Raw genomic sequence first — 22695 nt, forward strand, 5'->3', positions numbered from 1 at the left:
GACCCTAAAAGAGAGTAATGAGATACAAGAAGCATTGGTGAACAAAGAAGTTGGTTAAGATGATGGTAAATACTCATTAACTTAAAAAAAGTGTAGACTAATTCACTGACTCTACAATACTATTGTTAGGATATATCTTTCTTTAATTTGCATAGCACTGAGAGAAAAAACAGTTAAATCCTGATACGTTGCTTTAATGATTGTGTTAATCGGTACATTAATCTGTTACACAAACTTCTCATTCCTTTTAAATGTTTGTTACCCAGTTCAAGTAAAGTGGCAGTTGTCTTCATCAGCTTTGCTTCAAATGTGATAGAGAATCCTTCTGTACATATGTTGGTTATGGACCATAGCCAAGTTTCATCAGTTTTGAAATAGTTTCCATAGCAGAAAAAAGTCAGTAACAACTATAACTCAAGAAATAATAGGATAATGATATTACTGAGAAATAGCTAGAAGAAATAGCTCACAAGTAGTTACTTCTTGAATTTGGTGATTCACTTTTAACTATATATATGTAAATTTCATTTAAAAAACACAAGACTGATTCACTGAAGGAAAAATTGATATAGCTATGATATTATTTAGAAATAAATCTAAAAATAGATTTTTAGACAAAGAGCATTACATAATGATAAAATATTCAATAGTAGTAATTTCGATTATGTAGCAATGTAGCCTCGATATGTAAAAAGCAAAATAGGACAGAATTTCAAAAAGAAATCGACAAGTTCTTTTCTCCTAAGACTCAAAAGTAGGTAAAGATATAGGAGATGCTCTGGAGGCATTAGGTAAAATAATAAATTCGATCTGCTCTGTATACAACAGTTAGATTATATATTCCCAGTTTTCATGCCCACTGGTTCATTTATTTAAAAAATCAACCATTCACACTATACTATTACAAAGCAAGTTTCAATAAATATCAGCAAGTATGTATAAAATCTATTCCCTGCCCACAAGAAAGTTAGAAATCAATTACCAAAAGATAACCGTTACCACCTTTATATCTGAAAGTGAAACCAAGCACATGTACATATACAACACCCAATTCTTTGTGGCTCAAAGCAGAAATCACAATAGAAGTCACTAAGTCCTTAGAAATGGATAAATTGAAAACTCAATGTGAATTTGAAAAATGCCTCCAGAGCATCACTTAGAGGGCTATCTGTAGCCTGAATGCATAACTTAATGGGCTACACTGCACGTCCAACTGCAGGAATTTTTACAGATAAAACTTGAACAATAAAACCAAGAGTAGAAATTGAAAAGCAAAAATATATTTATGTTAATGATAATTGACTAGTTGGTTTTGAACTAAAGGAATAAAACATCTTAAACTGTAAAGGAAGAGCAAAAAAAATTAAAGAGAAATCAGTGCATTGCTTCTGGGTCAGAAAAATGTTGTTATATAGTAGAAATGGCAGCCTTCCCTAAATACATAGCTTAAATGTAGCCTCCATTAAGATCCTTGGGAAGACTATTTTAGTAGTAAAGTCTTCATTCTAACTTGTTTTCAAATATTTCAATATAGTAAAACTACAGCATTGAGGAGAGAAATGGAAAACAAAACCAAAAAAGGACAGTGGACAAAATAGAGATTTCAAAATTAGGTATTACAGGACTCCCAGGTGTTAAAAACTAAAGATGAGTTAAAGGTGGAAGAAGTTACATTTAATGAATTTTGCTATGATATTTAGAAAAATGGAATCATGTTTTTGTCGCAGTTGTGGGTAAGAGATAGATTTAAGACTCTTTATGAAAACAGTATTTTCAGAGATCAGATTGGTTTGTCAGCACAGTAGCCATTCTGCAGAAGTGTGTCAACATCAAAAGGAAGGCAGTGAAGAGAAGCACAGAAAATGGACAGATGTTAAATCCGAGTGATGGGAGTTTATTGTACTAATTATGCTTATTTGTGTGTTTGAAATTTTCCATAATAAAATGGTTTTAAAGGAATGTAAGAGAATTGGAAATATGTTTACTAACTATAATTGATAAAAAAAAAATTTACCCCCCAAATGTCAGTAATTCTAAAAAAAAAAAAATTATGAAACCTTATGTTTGCTAGAATATTCACTTTTGCAGTAGTAACTGTTATCTTCCTGGAAGGAAAACTGCTAAGTCATTTCAGTCGTGTCCGACTCTGTGTGACCCCAGAGACAGCAGCCCACCAGGCTCCCCCGTCCCTGGGATTCTCCAGGCAAGAACACTGGAGTGGGTTGCCATTTCCTTCTCCAATGCATGAAAGTGAAAAGTGAAAGTGAAGTCGCTCAGTCGTGTCCGACCCTCAGCGACCCCATGGACTACAGCCTACCAGGCTCCTCCACCCATGGGATTTTCCAGGCAAGGGTACTGGAGTGGGGTGCCATTGCCTTCTCCAGGAAGGAAAACTAGCAATAGAAAAATATTTGTAAAATTGTTCGTTCACTTTACCTAGTCTTTTTATTTTTTAATTGATTGCCTGCGCTGGGTATTTATTTATTGGTTGGGCTGGGTCATCATTGCTGCGTACAAGCTTTCTCTAGTTGCACAAGTCAGGGGCTACAGAAGGTGTGGCTTGTGGACTTAGTTGCTCATGCGGGATCCTAACTTCCCTGTCTACAGACAGGGATTGAACCCATGTCTCCTTCATTGGCAGGTAAATTCTTAACCAGCTGGACCACTAGGGATGTCCCTGCCTAGTCTCATGGGATACACAGATGTCTAAAACATTAGTGAATGCCTCAATGAAATAGAATTTATTCTTTAAAATGCTGTAAATTTAGGTGTCCCCCCCCAAAAAAATAAGGCTTCCCTGGTGGCTCATAGGTTAAAGCGTCTGCCTCTAATGCAGGAGACCTGGGTTCCATCCCTGGGTCAGGAAGATCCCCTGGAGAAGGAAGTGGCAACCCACTCCAGTATTCTTGCCTGGAGAATCCCATGGATGGAGGAGCCTGGTGGGCTACAGTTCACGGGGTCGCAAAGAGTCGGACATGACTGAGCGACTTAACTTTCCTAACTTTCCCAAAAAATATTTCGGTAGCCTCTTCAGCCCCTTCTGTAACTACAGTAACAATGAGTACATACGATATGTCAGGTTCTGTGTCTGTTCACTTAGTCCTCACAACTTGAGGAAGGTAGCGTTTATTACTAGATCTTGTAGATAAGGAAACTGTATCTTTGCAAAGTTAAGTAATTTTCCCAAAATCACATGTTAATAATGAGCATGACCAGTTTTTGAGCCTAGGCATTCTTGCTTCAAACTCCCTGCTTTAAATCATTTCTTCAAACTGCCTCCCAAAACTAAAGCATTTATCAAGTAGTTGATTTCCTGTTTAGGGTCATTTAACTGCTCCTAGATAGCCACTGCTAACATTTACTAACCTCTGTCTTGGTAGATTCCAGATGGTTTTGACCGTAATGCTAATGGGACTAAGCGGTGTAATGGATCTTCTGCTGTATGACTGATGACATTGTAAATAGGCACAGCCTTTTTTGGAAAACATTTTGGCAGTATATTTCAAGAGCCATAAAATGCTCATATCTTTTTGACCTAGTTAATGCCACTTCTGGAAATCCTCTGAAGAAACAGTCCAGTGTGGAAAAAGCCTTGAGCGCTAAAGTTAACACTACAACCGTATTTGTGATAGAGCAACCTAGTTCAGTTCAGTTCAGTCACTCAGTCGTGTCCGACTCTTCAAGACCCCATGAATCGCAGCACCTAAAGCGACCCTAAATGTTCAACAGCAAAAGAATGATTAAACAAGTGATGGTGTATTTTTTTTAGGCAGCCAGTAAAGATGAAGTGCAATGTAATGACAGACAAAGAAAATACAGCTGTCAGTCTTAAGAGCAGCACACAGAGGAGTAGTGCACTAAAATTATAGCTTTTACAAATATGAAGAAAGTCAGGGACTGGAAAAATGCTGGTGAGGAGTATTTTTCAAAATTTTTGTCATCTTTTTTCTACTTATAAAGTCACATGATTACTTACTGTTTTTGTGCATTACTCTCCTAAGCCTCACTAGATTATCATCTACTTGGTGATTGTTCACAACTGTGTGTTGGAAACAGGCAGAGAGCATCAGTGGAGCAGAGAAACTTCGGGAACCTTGCCAGGTGGCTCACTGACTGGTGACAATTACTCTTGTCTCAGCAGACTGAGCTGACCCTCACAAAATGAGCAGTGCGGTTTGGGAAGCAGGAGTAAGGTCTCTGGAGTCGGGAGAACTTGCTGTGTGTCTTTGGCTCTCTTCTCAGCCCCTTCAACTGTGTAAAAAGCTCTATTTCCTGACTCACAAAATTGGAGCTACTGACATCAAAGCCTGGCACTCTTAGTAGAGGCTCTGGGAGTGTCTTGCAGTCGGTTACGGCCCTTATGAAGTGGTCCTGGTCTTTTTTTATCCTTGGATGACAGGAGCAGTTAGATGGCTAACTTGCTTAGCCTGAAATCTGAGCAGCAGCTTTGCCATGTCCATTTTCTGTCTTCTGTTGCAGCTTGTTATCCGTGGTTTAAAGATGAAGATCAAAGAGATTTGTCATTCGATGTGGCTGGCTAAATTTTCAGCTTTGTTTTAGTTATATATATTTTTCTGATTACAAAAGTATGGTAAATGCTGGTCAAGCATTGAGAAGATGCAAAAAGCTGAAAGACGATAATTACACTAATCTTTCTACCCAGAAATAATCATTATTAGATACATTCCAATTCTTTTCTTTTTAGGTTTTTCTGAATATCTGGTTTGTTTTTTAATAGGAGAACTCTTATTAGAACCCCTGTTATGTTTGGGGCACAGGTTGCTCTGTGTTCATTTTGAGATAGTTTATCTTTAACTTATACATGATTCCTAGATAAGTGTGAAGACCAAGCTGGCAATAGGAAACAGATGGAGAAAGGGCGGGGGTGGATAGCTCTGCCTTGATTAGTTGGAAAATATATTCTGTAGTTCTGATAGCTCTTAAAGAATGAACTTAAGGTAAAGTATAATTACCCAAATCATGCTTCCTGGACTTTTTTAGTACTTTCTTGCTACTGTTTTTATTGTAAGTAACCCTGTACTATTTTAGGCCATGAGTTGTGAATTATACAATGAAAAATACAATTATCTTATATAAACTTGGAATAAAGAAGCTTGCAAGGGACTTCTCTGGCAGTCCAGTGGATAGGACTCTGCACTTCCACTACAAGGGACCTGGGCTTGATCCCTGGTTGCAGAACTAAAATCTGGAAGCCACACAGCGTGGCCAGAAAAGAAGCTTGCAAAATACCCAAAATTTCTTGGCTCTCAGCCTTATCAGTTTTAGAAACTGCGGTTTTAAAAACTCATCGGTTCCTGTACTGTCTTCTGGAGAAAAGTAGGAAATGTATCCAGTGGTAGAACCAGCAGAGCAACCAGTACCTGTGAAGACTTAGCCGGAGCTGCGGTGGCCATGTGGGACAGCAGTGGTGTTGCATTACCTGTGTGTGTATGGGTGCTCAGTCACATCCGACTCTCGGCAGCCACATGGACTGTAGCTCACCGGGCTCCTCTGTCCATGGGATTCTCCAGGCAAGAATACCGGAGCAGGTTGCCATTTCCTTCTCCAGGGCATCTTCCTGAACCCAGGGATTGAAACCGTGTCTCCTGCATTGGCAGGTAGATTCTTTACCACTGTGATACCCGGGAAGTCCCACTTTACCCTGATTTTTACTTAAATCAGAAAGAAAAATGTGTCTGTCCAGAGATGAAGAACATTGATCCTTCCATTTTCTGGACTTTGCTGTTCAAGAGAGGCTTCTGTAAGATGACTTAAAACGTGAGAGAAAAGGTCCTTTTTCTCTTCTTTCATTTTTTCCTTCAGAGCAGCAGTCAAATTATAAAAGGTGACACAGAGTCCATCCCATATAAATAATTCTCAGTGTGGTGCATCTGTCATCTCCACTCCATTGAGGAAGACGTGAAGAGTGCTTGCAGTCGGTGTGTTGGTTTGCCCTGTCACCTTGGTGGCTCCTGTCCCTGTGACCTCTGAGGTCTGCTGCCACAAGCAGGAGGCTCCTGATTGGTTGGGAGTTGGTGTTCGTCACTCCCGCCTGGTATCTGCACATCAGGGAGGTCATTTGTCCTGACAAGGCTGAGCCATTAGGAGCCGTTACCCTAAGGCTTGTTTGTTTACCTTTGCCCAGCGTTTCCTCCTAAAGGAAAGTCATCTGACTTATTTACAGAGGAGAAAACTTAACCTGTAGCACAGTTTGAGATTCCAGCTTGGAATTTAATTTGAGTTCACACAGTGGACACAACTGAGCAACTTTGACTCTATTTCACTTTCACACAGTACTTAGGGATGGTGGGATAGGGGGGATTTGAATGTGTCATGTGAGAATGGAGCAGAAAACTACAGCCTGGAAACCATCTATTTGGAATAACCTTGGCCTCTCTGAAACTCTGCTTGCCCGAGAGGTAAATTGGCACCCTACAAAGAACTGGATATGATCGGAGGTAGAGAATGCTGAATGTGAGGGGAAGTGGTATCCAGAGCTGTGAAAGGGAGGAAACCATATAGAAAGTTAGCTGAATTTACACCCTGTTGTCATGAGAGAAGATGGTCAGCTTTATTTAATTCACTGTATTTTTGAGACTTCTTCTGTAATTGATTATTGACAAAAGTTTTTTTTTTCTTTTCAGTATTGCCTGTCAGGGCACCCAACCTTACCATGCAACGTGCTCAAATTCAAATCAACCACCATTATGTTGGACTGTGGACTGGACATGACTTCCACCCTCAACTTCCTTCCTTTGCCACTTGTTCAAAGGTGTGTACTGATGTATCTGAAATAGACTGGGCTTTAGTTGGCTGAAAAATGGTCCCCAGTAGCATCAAGATGGCAGTGCCCTGTGTGTTGTCCAGAGTTTACTTGGTTCCCTTAAAAACGTTCTTAAAATAATATTCTTTGGCTGGGTTGATGGAAAGTGTTGTATTGATTTATTGATTGACGTCTTTATTACAACTTCTTCTGAGCTTCTGTAAAATGTTCCTGCAACTGCTCAGTGCAAGTGAGGTCATGTATATTTCATCTTTCTTGCTAATTCATGTAGGAGCAGATAAATGGTCAACTGATAAGCCCCAAGAATTGAATTTTAGAATCATTTGCAAGGACTTGACATCATAAAGCCTGACATTTGTTTTTGGTAGGTATCTATGTATTAGATATCTATTAGTATCTGATACTGCAGAAGGCAATGCCAACCCACTCAGGTACTCTTGCCTGGAAAATCCCATGGATGGAGGAGCCTGGTAGGCTACAGTCCCTGAGGTCGTAAAGAGTCAGACACAACTGAACGACTTCACTTTCAGTTTGCACTTTCATGCATTGGAGAAGGAAGTGGCAACCCACTTCAGTGTTCTTCCCTGGAGAATCCCAGGGACAGAGGAGCCTGGTGGGCTGCCGTCTATGAGGTCGCACAGAGTCGGACATGACTGAAGTGACGTAGCAGCAGCAGTATCTGATACTGATCATCTGTAGATATCACAGAATCACATATGAAGCCAAAGTCCTTGTCTTAAAGCAGACAGATTACCCCAAGCCTACAGGCAGCACTATTCACTCTTACGAAGACCTTGAGATCAGTTTTCCAGCTTGCTGCTGTTTAGAAGCAGCAATTTATAAAAGAAGTGGATCCTTTTAGAAGCAGATGTTCTTGCCTGGAGAATCCCAGGGACGGCGGAGCCTGGTGGGCTGCCGTCTATGGGGTTGCACAGAGTCAAGACACGACTGAAGCGCCTTAGCAGCAGCAGCATACTCCCAGTAGCAAAAAGCATACTCCCAGAAGCCATCTCAAGCAGATTTAAGAACTTAAAAGCTTAACAAGCTAGGTAAACCATCTCATGTGTTCTCATTCACTGCTGAAGAATTCACTGTGTTCAGTGATTATTCATAATGATAACCCCATGAACCTTCTAGAAAAGGTATAATTAAAATGGATTGACTTTTTTCTGAGATAAGGCATACAGCGGTGACTCAGTGGTAGAGAATCCACCTGCCAATGCAGGAAATGCAGGTTTGATCCTTGGATCGGGAAGATCCCCTGGAGTAGGAAATAGCGACCCACTCCAGCGTTCTTGCCTGGGAAATCCCATGGACAGAGGAACCTGGCAGACCACAGTCAATGAGGTTACAAAGAGTCAGACGTGCCTGAGAGACCGAACAACTACAGAGGCAGGAGGTAAGGTGGTGGGGCAAGACCAAAGAGAATTCCAGATTCCATTTTATGCATAACTGATAGCATTCAGTTATAATCACACCCAGCACTTAGAAGTACATTTACCATCCACTGATACTATCCAAAAGAGAAAAGAAGTGTATTCAGAGTTGATTCAGGAACTGTAGGTGTCACATGTATTTCTTGACAACAATGATGAACAAGTTTTTCCTTATTAAAATAGCCTAATATCATTGTCTGTTTCCCTCCAATGATTAAAATGTTCATTCCCTTGATGTTAAAAATCTGCAGTGTCCTGGACCACAGGACACAGACAAGAATGGGACAGCTCTTCTTTGCTCACGGAATTTGTAGTCCATCAGGAGAAAAAGAATTACACTGCTGAAGATTTAGTTATACTTGTGTTACAAAAACAACTGTCTATATATTTGTGATAAATACTAAAAAAAAGAAAAAGCAGGCTAGGCTGAGGCTTCCCAAAAGGGCACCCACATACTCTGTAGGGCCATGGGTCGTCTAGGTATTCAAACCTGGGTTGTGTAGATAGTCCTCGCTGCATGTTTTCCCTGTCCTGTTCATTCCTGTCTTTAACCAGTTCTGTGTTCTCAAGTAGATAGAAAATCTGCTTCTACCCTCTCTTCTTGTCATTGTTTTTCTCTCAGAGGGACATTATACTAATGGGATGATTAGCAGCCCATGGCAGTTCCCCACAAAAAGTGTCTTCATTTGCTCAAAATTTTGGCAATCTACTTGGCTGAAATACTAATAGTATCCCCAGTCCCCCGCCCCCCACCTCTTTGTCCTGCTTTGTTGGTCTTCAGAGCACTTCTCGTTGTATCATACAGACATATTTGCTTTACATATCATCTTCTTCTCTAATGAGAGACAAGTTTTATAAGGGCAGAGATTTTGTTTGCTCTCTGTTGTATCCCCAGTGCCTAAAATAGTTCCTGATATGCAGTAGCTACTCAGTAAATATTTGTGATAATGAATGAATCACTTTATCTTCTCTGGTTTTCAACCCTTCTCGCCTCTGAGTCATTTCACTTTTATAATCTTTCCTTTATCTTGAATCTTTCCATCTTGACTTATTCCTTCCCATTTAATTATGCTCAATCACTTCTAACTTAAAATTTTTTTTAAGTTCTCTCAGCTCCACTGTCCCCTTCAGCATTCCTGCTCCTCTCCCATCTGCTTTGCCCACACAACCCACCAGGACATCTCTCAGTAAAATCACAGATGACTTCCATGTCATTAGCTATTATACTCAGTTGTCACCCTCATTCTCCTCGGCCATTAGCATCACTGTCCTCCATGATCATGCCATCCTGGTTTTCTTTACTTCTCTGACTCTTCCTCTCCTGTCTCCTTTCGGGATTCAGTTTCCTCCATCTAGCCATCACACATCAGAATTCTAAAGTACTCGGTGCTTAGCCACAGAACCTCCACCAAGGGAATTTAATAAATGCTCAAGGCCTCGATAACCATCCAGACAGTCACTTACAAATGTATATTTTTCAGTTAATAATGCTCTTCTGAGTTCCACATTCATAAATCCAAAACACCCACTCGGCTTCTGTCTTTGGATGTACCTTTGAAAGCACTTCAGAACTCAGCATGCCTCAAACTGAGATGGTGATTAGACTTGGTCCAGAAGAGGAGAACCAACCCTCCCAGACCTGGTCCCGCCCGTTGCTGCCCTGTCTTAGGAAAGGGCATCCTGATAGAAAGGCCAGAGAACTGGGAGTTCCCCAGATGCCGCCTTCCTCCCTCCCTGCACCCGGTCTTCCGTTTGTTGTTGCTGCTGTTGTGTAGTCACTGAGTCATGTCTGACTCTCTTGGCGACCCCATGAACTCTTTTGGGCAGGCTCCTCTGACCATGGGGTTTCCCAGACAAGAATACTGGAGTGGGGATGCCGTTTTCTCCTCCAGGGGATCTTCCTGACCCAGGAATTGAACCCAAGTCTCCTGCATTGGCAGGTGGGTTCTTTACTACTGAGCCACCAGAGAAGCCAGATCTTTCATTGAGCCTTGTCATTTTTCACCTCCTAGATAGTGCTAGACTCCCGTCACTTCTCATAAGTGCTACTGTGGTGGCCGTCATCCTCTTTTACATGCATTACTGCCGAAGCCTTCTAACCAGTTTCTTCAATTCTGTCCTTGCCCCTGTCTGAATCCAGAGTCTTCTTTTTTTGTAATGTTTTATTTTGGAGTTACTTCAGATTATGGAAAAGTTGCAAGAATAGTACACACAATTCCCAATTATTGTTACCAGTTATTGACATTTTATCACATTCACTTTATCACTTCCTCTTAATACATACATATATAGTTTTCTCTGACCCATTTGAAAGATACAGACAGGATGCTTCTTTGCCCCTTAAATACTCAAGTTCCTGTTTTATAAGAGGACATTCTCTTACATAACCACAGCACAATAATCAAAATCCAGAAACTTACATTGATATCATCCTAATATCTGAGCTATATTGGGCTTCCCAGGTGTCACTACTTGTAAAAAACCTGCCTGCTAATGCAGCAGACATAAGAAACGCAGTTCACCTCTTACACTGTTGGTGGGAATGCAAACTAGTACAGCCACTGTGGAGAACAGTGTGGAGGTTCCTTAAAAAACTGGAAATAGAACTGCCATACGACCCAGCAATCCCACTGCTGGACATACACACTGAGGAAACCAGAATTGAAAGAGACACGTGTACCCCAATGTTCATCACAGCACTGTTTATAATAGTCAGGACATGGAAGCAACCTAGATGTCCATCAGCAGATGAGTGAATAAGAAAGCTGTGGTACATATACACAATGGAGTATTACTCAGCCATTAAAAAGAATACATTTGAATCAGTTCTAATAAGGTGGATGAAACTAGAGCCTATTACACAGAGCGAAGTAAGTCAGAAAGAAAAACACCACAGTATATTAACGCATATATATGGAATTTAGAAAGATGGTAATGATGACCCTATATGCAAGACAGCAAAAGAGACCTAGATGTAAAGAACAGTCTTTTGGACTCTGTGGGAGAAGGTGAGGGTGGGATGACTTGAGAGAATAACATTGAAACATGTATATTACCATATGTGAAAAAGATCACCAGTCCAGGTTCGATGCATGAGACAGGGTGCTCAGGGCTGGTGCACTGGGATGACCCTGAGGGATGGGATGGGGAGGGAGGTAGGAGGGAGGGTCAGGATGGGGAACACATGTCCACCCATGGCTGATTTATGTCAATGTATGGCAAAAACCACTACAATATTGTAATTAGCCTCCAATTAAAATAAATTTTAAAAAATAAAAAATTAGAGGAAAAAAAAAAAGAAACGCGGTTCAATCTCTGGGTCAGGAAGATGCCCTGGAGAAGGGCATGGCAACCCACTCCTGTTTTCTTGCCTGGGAAATCCAGTGGAGAGAAGAGCCTGGCGGTCTACTGTCCATGGGGTCGCAAAGAGTCGGACATGGCAGAAGCAACTTAACAGCTTATTTATATTTCCCAAGCTACACCAGCTCATATTTCTCTGTAATGCCTTTTATAGCAAAAAAGAAAAGTAACTTACTGGTCCAGGGTTCAATCCAGATGACATTGCATTCAGTCATGTCTTCACAGCCCTGTGTCTTTGATGACCTTGCCATTTTTAGGAGTACAGGCCAATTATTTTATGTAACGTCTTTCAGTTTGGGTTTGTCTCGTGATTCTTCACAGTGAGGTTGGGCTTACTGTTTTTGGTAGGATTACCACACAAATGGTGGCACATGTTTTCAGAGGGTACTTGATGTCAGTTTTCTCCAGAATCACCTTTTATTAACCTGTTTATTAACAGAAAGACTGATCTAATCTCGTCTCTCATCTGTTTAAGATCTTTCAGTGGATTTTTTCATTGCTTTTAGGTTAAGTACCAAGTTCCTCTTGGTACATTTGATACCCTTCTAGTCTCCTGCTCTTTGTATTCCTTCAGTTTCAAAGACTTCTCCCCTACCTGGGAGCAGTCTACACAGATTGTTCCTTCAGCCAAGAAGGCTCTCCACCCTTCCCCCATCCCACCTTTGCCTTAGCCTACCTGCTAAGCAGGAGCTCCTCTCTGAAATAATTTCTGATACCCCTTGCTACATGGGAAGGACAGAGAGATGGCATTTTTGTTGGTTGAGGGGGAGAGTAGTGTATATGGGACTCTCCATGAAATTTCATTTGAATGACCTTTTTTAAGACATCCATACTGAAGGCTGGTGAGAGTGATTGGGCTTTGCAGCTATCTTCTTGCTCTATTCCCTCCAAACCCTGCCCTTTGATCCCACTACAGATGGTTCAGTGATGAAGAACCCGCCTGCCAGCACAGGAGATGCGGGTTCCATCCCTGGGTTGGGAGGATCCCCTGGAGGAGGAAATGGCAACCCACTTCAGTATTCTTGCCTGGGAAACCCTATGGACAGAGGAGCCTGGTGGGCTACAGTCCATGGGGTCGCAAAGAGTCAGACACAGTGAAGGACAAATCACCACACATACACACACAAACACACACACACACACACACTTGCCCCTTGACTTCCCAACATCCAGATCTCAGCTCGATCAGCAGGGACTCAAGGGATCCCGATGCTGCCTAGATCACTCTCGTGTTAGGAGACTTCGTGGCGCTTTGTGTGACGCTGCCTCATCATTAGTAACAGCTTGCTCTCTGTGTGTGTGACTACTTGATCAGTTTCCCCTACCCTGTCAGGATGACAGGCACATTTTGCTCGTGGTCAGTATCACCAGCCTCTGAGTGCCTGACACATAAATCAAGACTCATGAATGAACAAGTGAAGATGAATACCTCTTTCCCGCTTCAACACTTCACTAAATGATGAGGCCGTTCCCTATCCCTCTTTCTGTCTTCACCTCGTGCTCCTGTTCCGTGTTCCTGCTCTCACACCTCTGCACACTGTCACAAGTGCCCTTCCTGTATGAACCATAGTACCTCTGCGCTCCCTGTCGGAGCGTTTATTTTAATCCATTGTAATTGCTGTTTACCGTCTCCCTGTACTGCAGTGCAAGCTCCTCAAACTCAAGGGTTATTTATTGCCATATCCCTCTACTTTGCCTATTTTAATCAAGAGTAAGCTTTTATATATTTTGAATGAATGAATGTAGTCATGCCTCTCGCACTATTTCCTGATTATAAAAGTAATGCATTTCAAAGCCGGAAAATGGGAAAATGAAACATATAAAGAGAAAATGAATTGGATACCATGTTCATTCTACCTTTCACTATTTTTCTAGACAATAGGTTATTTTCAAATACCTTAGGTTGTTTATTTAGTTACTTATACTTTACCTGTTTTTAAAACTACTAAAAAAATTTTTGTATACATATTTTTTTGACTAACATTTTTTATTGGCGCCCTTTTTTCCCATAGAAATTATTGTTAAATAGTGGGTACAAAGATGTGTTCATCTGTAATCAGAATTTTTCTAATATCATTACCTCCCATATTTCTTTAATGTAGATTTTTGTGAAGAGACTTGTTTCCTTGTTCAAAAAATTTACACGGTGAAATTTTGTAATCATTAAGAACAAAGTAGTACATTTCTTCCTCTTTGGTAGCTTAACATTTACTAGCTCTTCATAGTTTAGTCATTAACCTAATTGGACCTGAAAACAAAACCTTTGCATCTCTATAGTCAGCATCCGTTTGCCGCCGGGGGCTACGTTTCTGTGCCCCTTTATCTTTGGCACTATTGTTACAACGTGGTCAGGCTCTTTGAGCCTTCAGTCCCATCTACAGGCAATTTCTCAAATCCAAAATAACTCCAGATATTTCATAGAAGTCTTTGATGTTATAAACAATGTTTAGCCAACAATAATACCTGAAATTTTTACTTTTAAAAAAATTGTTTTTTAATAAGCAGCAAATGGATTTTCCTGGTGGCTCACACGGTAAAAAAAATCTGCCTGAAGTGCAGGAGACACAGGTTTGATCCTTGGGTGAGGAAGATCCCCTGGAGAAGGACATGGCAACCCGCTCCAATATTCTTGCCTGGGAAATCCCATGGACAGAGGAGCCTGACGGGCTACGGTCCTTGGGATCTCAGAGAGTCGGATGCGACTGAGCACAGCAGCATACCATTTCTAATCACTTGTTGAGGACAAAACTAATTGAATCAATCATCTGTAATTTGAAGGCTGAGTTGTGTGTGTCTAGTAGGGAACAAACAGGATATAAGTCCTCTGATCCAGTTCTCTTTGTAAAGGGAAGTGGACATTTATAACCTTCCTGTAAAGAGTCCACGTGCATGAAATGAGAATAGTATTGAGACTGGCCTATCATTACGCTTTTATTAGAATGCTTGGTTTTTTAATCTGATCTGGTAGTAAATATTTTTTTAAAAAGTCTCTAAGTGAAGGTACACATGTGACTATGAAATGAAGTGGAAATTCAACATCTAATGGTAATAGAGTATTTTTCTGAGAAAACTCCAAGCATTTTTTTTAAGTTTTTCAGATATAATTTATGCCAGCCAAATTTGATTCTCCTAGTAGTAATTTTCATTCTCAAGAATGAAATTCAGAATTCTCACTTTTTGACTAATAAAGGCAAAATGTAAACAGAGAATCTAGGCAAAGGGTATGTGGGACTTCATTGTACTTATATTCTTAACAGCTTTTCTGTGAACTAGGAATTATGTCAAATTCTTACCTTTTTTGCTAAAATCAGATGCATATATATATATATATATATTATTCAGGTTTTTAATCTTTGCTGGAAGATTGACAAATATGTCACATTATTTGTTTCAATTTGACTTTCATACCTAGCACCTAATTACAAAGTCAGAATTTGATGATAATCAGTTTAGCAAGAGGATAAAGTACTATACATTCATTTGGTTTGGGGTTGTAGGGTCTTTTAGTCCCACACCCATACTTTGCCCTTTATTTTTTAATTTAATTTTGTGTTGAAGTGCTAAAATCCTTTTGCAGTCTACCTTGTGCTTCTGATGTGTTTTCTTCACATATCACCTTGGTCATTAAGTTTTTCTTTTTACCAACATTTTTTTTTTCTCCCAAAGTGTTTGCGTTTTCAGCCTCCAGTGTAATTCTTCTGGTCAGCTCGTAGCACTCAGTTAAATTCTGAGCTTGCCAAAGTGAATGATTCTGGTTCAGATTTCTTTGATATAACATATATGTGAAATTAACCTCACCTTCTGGAAGTTGCTCACTGAGATACGGTGTCGTTTTATAACACTGAGAAAAGCTAGCTTCATTTGCCAGAATTGGAAACTCAAGGTACAGGTAACAAGTGACTAATTCATTTAAGCAATGAATCCAGAGGTGACTTTGAGCCGAATTCTGATTTTTATTTGTGGTAAATTCTGGTTGGTAGGCAGCTAAGTGTTCTTGACAGACACCTGACCTCTCTGAGCCTATTTTGTCCTCCGCAATATGAGGGTCCCATTCGGCCTTCCCCTCAGGCCTGTTGTCAAACGCAAGCAAGGAGAAGTCAGGGCCAGTGACTGCAAAACTATACAACGCTGTCGTGCCTCATCTTTCTTTTTTCTCTTCATTATTCTGCATAGCATTCTTTTAATTTTCCCAATTGAGGGCAGAACTCTTTCACTTTTTAATGTTCCATTGCCACGTAATTCTTAAGCTTGATACCACTTGGTTACTTTTCATCTTTCTGATTGTTATTTTGGGTGAGCCTTGCTGCCACTCCTTTCAACTGTTTTTCATTTTGTGGAGCCGGTACAGTCACCATGAAATCACTGAGGATTATAATGTATTTAGGATAATTTAATCTTTTGTTTTGCAGTCCCAGACTGTCCAATCTTCCTGGCTGGTCCCTAAAGGATGGAAACGCTTTCTTGGACAAGGTAATGATAAGCTGAAGTGTATCTGCACCCACTGGGAAGCCATCTTGTCATTCTGCAGTCACCCAACAGTAATGTGACTACTGGGTTCATTTCTTCCCCTTGGTCTTCTCCCTAAAAACTCCTGTGACCCATGTAGAGTCTTCAGTACTTGGTAATTACTGTTTTTAAGAGCTTTTTAAGGAGTCTTGGTGTTCAGACACAGATCCAGTTTTCTCATGTGTAAAATCTAGGGACTTCAGCTGGAAATACATTTTATCACCCCAAAAAGAAAGCTATTATTTCTAGAATTGTGATGAGTGTTTCATTGGCATTGCTTGTTAGAGAATTCCGTCCAGCTCATTTTGTTTTGAGGCTATACTGACTCTTCGTGTAAGGAGTGAACTTTTTTTTAAAATAACTTTAAAGCCCACCAAACACTGTTGAGTTTTAAACGGCTCTCCTAGGGGCCAGGTCACATAGGGCATTGTCAAAACTTTGAATCTTCTTTAGGTAACGAAGGGCCACAGAGGTTGCTGCAGGCAGGGTCATCCTCTGCTCAGACCACTTTGACTGCAGAGTGGAGAATAGACTGAGGAGCCAAGTGTTTCACTTCTAGGCCATGTGCTCTGGGGCCGTGAGAGGGAATCACGTGTTCAAGTAAACGTGAACAAAGGGCCTTCCAGTCTGTGATCTATGATCGTAGCCTGGCATGGATACTCTTATAATTTGTGAAAAAAGAACATGGTTCTTTTAACACGAATCACTTTCACTTTTCACTTTCATGCATTGGAGAAGGAAATGGCAACCCACTCCAGTGTTCTTGCCTGGAGAGTCCCAGGGACAGAGGAGCCTGTTAGGAGGCTGTCTGTGGGGTCACACAGAGTCAGACACAACTGAAGCGACTTAGCAGCAGCATCAGCAGGAATTTGGAGTTCTCTTAATGACTTTAATTGCTAACTAGGCCTAAACTGAATGACTCAAATTACTTTTTATTTTTTTCAAGGCTGTTAAATTTTTGCCATTAGATTGTCTTCATGGTATGTCCTTCCTCAGATCAATTTTAGGCATTTAAGTTCCATGTGAGAGACCAGAGATACAAAACAAAAGTTAAAACTTATCTAGCCAAATTTTCTTCTGAAAAAAATGAGAGATAAAGGAAGATTAGACACTGTAAAGCTTATCCACGCCATTCTTACACCTCCATGTCATTCTTCCTCTCCCCAGTTTCATAATTAAAAGACTGAATATGAGGATCCTTAAAATGATTCATCTGAGTAAGGCATTTCCTTCTCCTAATAGATATTGTTAAATAAAGAGGAGCTCTTTTTACAGAATTAATTCCTGTACCTGCCCCCTCACCCCGGCTTCAAGTGCAAGCCAGATGCATGACTTGAAATCAGATTTCCCTCATAGCCTAACTATAAAATTAGGTGACATTCAAGAACCTGCGCACCTGATGAAATTTCAGCCTGTGTCTCTTGCTGGCTGTAAATCATTGTTCCCAGAGAAAGGCTCAGAAGCATCCCATTACCCACGCATTGTGAGCAAGATGACTCGCATGTGTCTGTGGGAGCATTTCATTAGGAGGGAGTGGCGAATAAAATACAGTGACATTGTAAGTGCTCAGAATGGCAAATACACTGCTCCAGGCCAGGAAAGATGAGCACCTCAGAGGAGGATCTGTCAGGCGAGGTAGACAGACCCCGCACCCTGGTACATGACAGGGCATGGGGAGTGTGGGGAAGAAGATTACACAACCGATGAAAGGCTGGGCAGTGCTTTGCAGTTTCCCATGATCTGTCTTTAATCGTTTTTAATCTCATCCCAAGGGAATTGGGGGTCTTCCTCCATTAACCGCAATTGCTCATTTGTTTTTCACTGGCAGGTATATTGTAATTACAAATGGTTTCAGTCTCTTTCTGGCTCTGCATTTCACTGGTTAAATGGTAGTCATATAAGGAGAAGAACCGGAATTTACAATGGAAGGCAAGAGTAGAAAATGTTCTCTGAGCTTCTGATAGGAGACTTGTAAAATTCAAAAGGAATTTTACAGCTGCTGGCATTTGTATGGCTTTGCCTGACAGTTTTTTCCTGAAGCTCCCCTAGATGCAGAAATTGCTGTATAAATATCCCAGGTCCCTTGCCTCTGGGTAGAATCACTCCTGGGTGTACGTTTGATACCGTTTCTCAGAGTCTCCCCTTTGCCCACGGTGGAATGTGGCTGTGTGACACATCTATTATCGGCCAGCTTCTTTGCCCTTTATCACTTGCCCTTCCTCCTGCTATTTTTTTTTTTTTTTTTTATCACTTGCCCTTCCTCCTGCTATTTTTTTTTTTTTTTTAGCACCTCTCTTATAAGCTTTCACACACCCTTTTCTCAGGGTCTGTTTGTGAAAGAATTTGAAGGAAGATAGGCCTATTAAATACTGTAGGTCATGGGCAGTGTGGGGAGTTGCAGTGTATAAATACAGCGTTTTCTTTTGAATGGTGGTGGGGGTGTGATTTAATCCCTATCCTGTATTCTTCATCTCCTTCCTTATTTGCCCCTCAAACCTTGGTAGGAGGAGAAAGGGGTTCCAGTTCATTTATCTGTACTCTGGACTCCCAGTCTAATTGCAGAACAGAAGCACTAGACACGCTTGTCATGGATATAGGTTCCATGTCTGATCCCTTAGATCTTAGGTAAAACCCAGGAGTCTGCTTCCATCACTGTCTGTTCCAGATCATTCTGATATTGCTGGTGTAGTTCATATAACTATTATTTGGAAAGCTCTGGGTCGGAGTTGTGGAAGCAGCCTGTCTCCACACATGGCTTCCTTAAAGAAGCATCAAGAAATGTGCATGCACGCCCTGATTTTTTTAATACTGAATAAAATGTTCAGCTGCCCTGAGCTTAAACAAGAACCAGTTGACCTAATAACCTTCTCCCACTTTCCTCCAACTCCAGCCTTCTGCAACACTTCAAAGAGAGTCTGGTTTGGGGATGGAATTTCTTTGGCACTGTGTTTATTGACCCATCTCGTCCTAGAATTTTTTTTCTTTCATGTCTTTTAGGAGCTAAAGGAGTGCTCAGGTCATGTATTTGTGGATTCTGTACCCGAATTCTGCCTACCAGAGGTAAGAGTGAAGTGAATCTTATTGTAGGAACAAAGCATTTCTGATCATGTCTCAAAGTGAAGACAAGAAATAATTTTAAGGGGCTGAACTTCTTATTTTGAAATCAAAATGAATCTTATCCTAGGCACTTTGTTATACAACTAAAATTCGATCATTTAGGAGCTTTTTGTATTGTCCATAAATCACTGAAGTCATTCTCTTCCTAGCTCTTTTTATAATCCCCAGTGACATTCACACTGGGGCATAATGTTGAGCAAGGTAAAGAATAACCTAAGTCTTTCAGTTTTGTAATTACAGTCATCCCGTAGTATCTGAGGGGATGGGTTCTAGGAGCCCCCATGAGTACCAAAATCCACAGATGCTCAAGCACGCGATATGATGGAGTACAATGAATAGAGTACACCCTCCGAATCTACAGGTTTCACATCCAGGATTGCAGTGGGCCCATTGGATAATGCCTCTGTCTTAGGTTAGCCAGACTTTTTCTAGTCTTGGGTAATTGGGAATTGCTGTTATTCCGCTAGTACAGTAAACTGGAAAACTTCTTGCTGACTTAATAACACATGAAATGTTGCTTGAAATTCAGATTCTGAACTGAGTTACGGATATCTGTTGCTTACATTATTATCATCACAATGAGACTTGTTATAAGTGTCTGAGTCCAGTTCCATTGTTTTAAAGGAAACAAAGATCAGTTTGCATTAGTCTTAAAGGAAACATCTCAACTGACAGGGCTAATCCCCAGAGTGGCCTGGGTGGAGTTCTCAGCACAAAGGAGAACTGTTGGGATGCCAGTAGCCTGTCCAGGTTCCTGGGCAAATCACTGAGAAGCCACATTCTGCCCTTTCCATGTGCCCTGGGGGTGTCGGTGCCTGTCAAACAGACTTTCACAGTTCAGCGCCAGAGAGAAAAGAAATTGGATGTGCTGTGTCTCTTAGTTTTGTCCTTTCTTCCTATCTCTCTTTCCATTTCTACAACTTCTGTTGATACCCTTTAGATAAACTTTCTCTCTCTCTGTCTTTGAACTATGTGAGGTGACCTTTTAGAGCAAAAGAGAGCGAAGAACAGCAGAGAAGGACGTGGTCATTGAAGTTGGCAGATAAGGGAGAGTTTGTGGTGAAGTAATAGGAGCAAGGGTGAAGGAGACAGCAAAATGCTGAGCTCTCCCTAACTGCTGATAAAACGTTGTCGTCTTCATTTGTCATTGAGGAGCTGGTGGGCCAGTCCCCCATCTATTCAAAGGTTCCTATTTCCAGGTGCTTTTATTTTTCAGTTTACTGCCTGTGGCATTGACCACTGCAACCTTCAGCTTGTGACCAACAGCAGAGGATCCCTGGCTTGGGGTTCTGGGGTGTTTCTGACTTGCTCCATAGACTCCTACTAAAGTTTGAATTTAGACAGTCACCATTCCACAGTTCACTTTTGCCAAGCTAGAAGCAGCAGCGTTATATGTTGGATTCTAGAGCCATAGGGTCTTTTTAACAACTTGCATCAGAATCTGTAGTTTATGACATGTTAGGGAAAGTTGCTTAGTCGTGTCCGACTCTTTGCGACCCTATGGACTATACAGTCCATGGAATTCTCTGGGCCAGAATACTGGAGTGGGTAGCCTTTCCCTTCTCAGGAGATCTTCCCAACCCAGGGACTGAACCCAGGTCTCCCGCATTGCAGGTGGATTCTTTACCAGCTGAGCCATTAGGGAAGCCCAAGAATACTAGAGTAGGTGGCCTATCCCTTCTCTAGCGAATCTTCCCAACCCAGGAATCTAACTAGGGTCTCCTGCATTGCAGGCAGATTCTTTACCATCTGAGCTACCAGGGTAGCCCATGACATATTAGTAGTACTTACTGTTTTAAGGGAAACCAGGGCATTGTACGATCAGAAGAAAATAGGAGAGTATTGGAATCAGAAGAGAGGGACTTACACACAGTCCAGCCTTGGCTGACTTGTGGCTGAGCCATACAGAACTAAAATTCTAGTCTTCATGGAATTTACAATCTAGTGCAGCTACTTTAAACATCTTTGTATTCCCCCAAAGTCTGTACCACAGACTGTGCCTAAAGTCTAGGATAGTACAGTAAGCAGCCAATAAATTATAATTGTTTTGATCCAGTTCATGGTCTGTAGAATCCAAGTGTCTGTATTGGGCTTCCCAGGTCGCGCAGTGGTAAAGAATCTGCCTGCCAGTACAAGAGATGCAAGAGACGGGCGTTCGATCCCTGGGTCAGGAAGATCCCCTGGAGGAAGAAATGGCAACCCACTCCAGTATTCTTGCCTGGGAAATCCCATGGACAGAGGAGCCCGGCTGGCAATAGTCCATGGGGTCGCAAAAAGTCAGACACATCTGAGCACACACGTGCACACACACACACAGAACCAAAGTGTCTATATAGAAGTTTAAAAATAATCTTTATGGGCTATCATTGAGTGAAAGTAAATACACACACATAGTTTGGATGTTAAATTTATTTCTCAGAAAATTGTTTATGTAGACAGTCTTTGATATATATGCAGGCAATACATGTGTGTGTGTGTGTGTGTGTGTGTGTATACACATTTGTCCCCCAGCTGTCTTCACCAGATTTCTTATCATTCTAGACTCTGTGGACTGATTCTTACATCCTTAAAGAGAAATTTCAAATATCCCTACCCAGTTTCTATAGAGGTAGAAGGAAGGGAGGGGAGTTTTTGGCCTTTACTGTTGCTTCAACTCTCCTTCCCTTGTTTTCTTCTGTACCTGTCACTCTGCTACTCTGTCTTAACCTTCTCATTTGTTTAAAAAGGGTTCTGGAGAGGATGTGAGAAATAGGACCAGTAGACCTTCCTTCATTAATGTGAAGACATAGTCTTGGAAGTGCAGTACACAACACAGAGTTAAGTTGTGGTCCTTAGACATTTTATTCACACAGATTGCCATTGCCTTGGCAGTGAGTAGCTTTTGACTCTAATCTCCTTTCTGTCCTAAGGAGCTAAAGCTGATTATGCCTTGGTGGCTTTATTAAATCAATTTACTTTACACATAAAGTCATTCAACCAGAAAATACCCACAGCCAAAATGGTGCACTATCTCTGTCGTTTGCAAAGATGGTGCAGACATCTTTGTTACTTCTACTCTGTGGGGGACACAGTGGCTCTGTGCCCCAGTCTCCTAACAAAAACTCTTTCTTGAGTTACCCCATGCTATCTGTACTGCCTCATGCAGTTTCTGTGGGATAAGTTCCGTGAGGGAGAGCTCAGAGACTGAGGAGATGTCTCTGAACCAGAGCTGCTAGCTTCTCACAATGGCGCCTCCACAGAGGGCGCTGCTTCTCATGATGTATTCCTCCAACAACAACCCACCAAGGCCTGTTCTGTCCTGGCTGCCACAGCTTGAAGGGGACAGAGATGAGTCCCACAGGATTATTGATCTCAGATGTTCCAGTTTGGGGAGACAAGGGGGTACTTTGAGGTGCCCACCATAGTAAAGAGTAGTAACTGCTTTAAGAGGGATATTCACAAAGTGCCTTGGCAGTTCTTAGGAAGAAGTGCTTTCTTTCATCTGGGCAAATC

The 22695-nt window shown here is 41.2% G+C and overlaps 1 protein-coding gene across 1 annotated transcript in view; it reads left to right on the forward strand.

The window, feature by feature from the left end:
* INTS9 (integrator complex subunit 9) overlaps window positions 1–22695 on the forward strand; it is a 128470-nt gene that overhangs the window by 32805 nt on the left and 72970 nt on the right. Inside the window, exons 2-4 of the mRNA XM_061426808.1 lie at window positions 6645–6772; window positions 15990–16050; window positions 19084–19146. Of these exons, the coding sequence (XP_061282792.1) occupies window positions 6645–6772; window positions 15990–16050; window positions 19084–19146 (252 nt within the window). The remainder of the gene's footprint in view (window positions 1–6644; window positions 6773–15989; window positions 16051–19083; window positions 19147–22695) is intronic.

Source organism: Bos javanicus, chromosome 8 (genome assembly GCF_032452875.1).
Source record: "Bos javanicus breed banteng chromosome 8, ARS-OSU_banteng_1.0, whole genome shotgun sequence".
Classification (NCBI taxonomy): domain Eukaryota; kingdom Metazoa; phylum Chordata; class Mammalia; order Artiodactyla; family Bovidae; genus Bos; species Bos javanicus.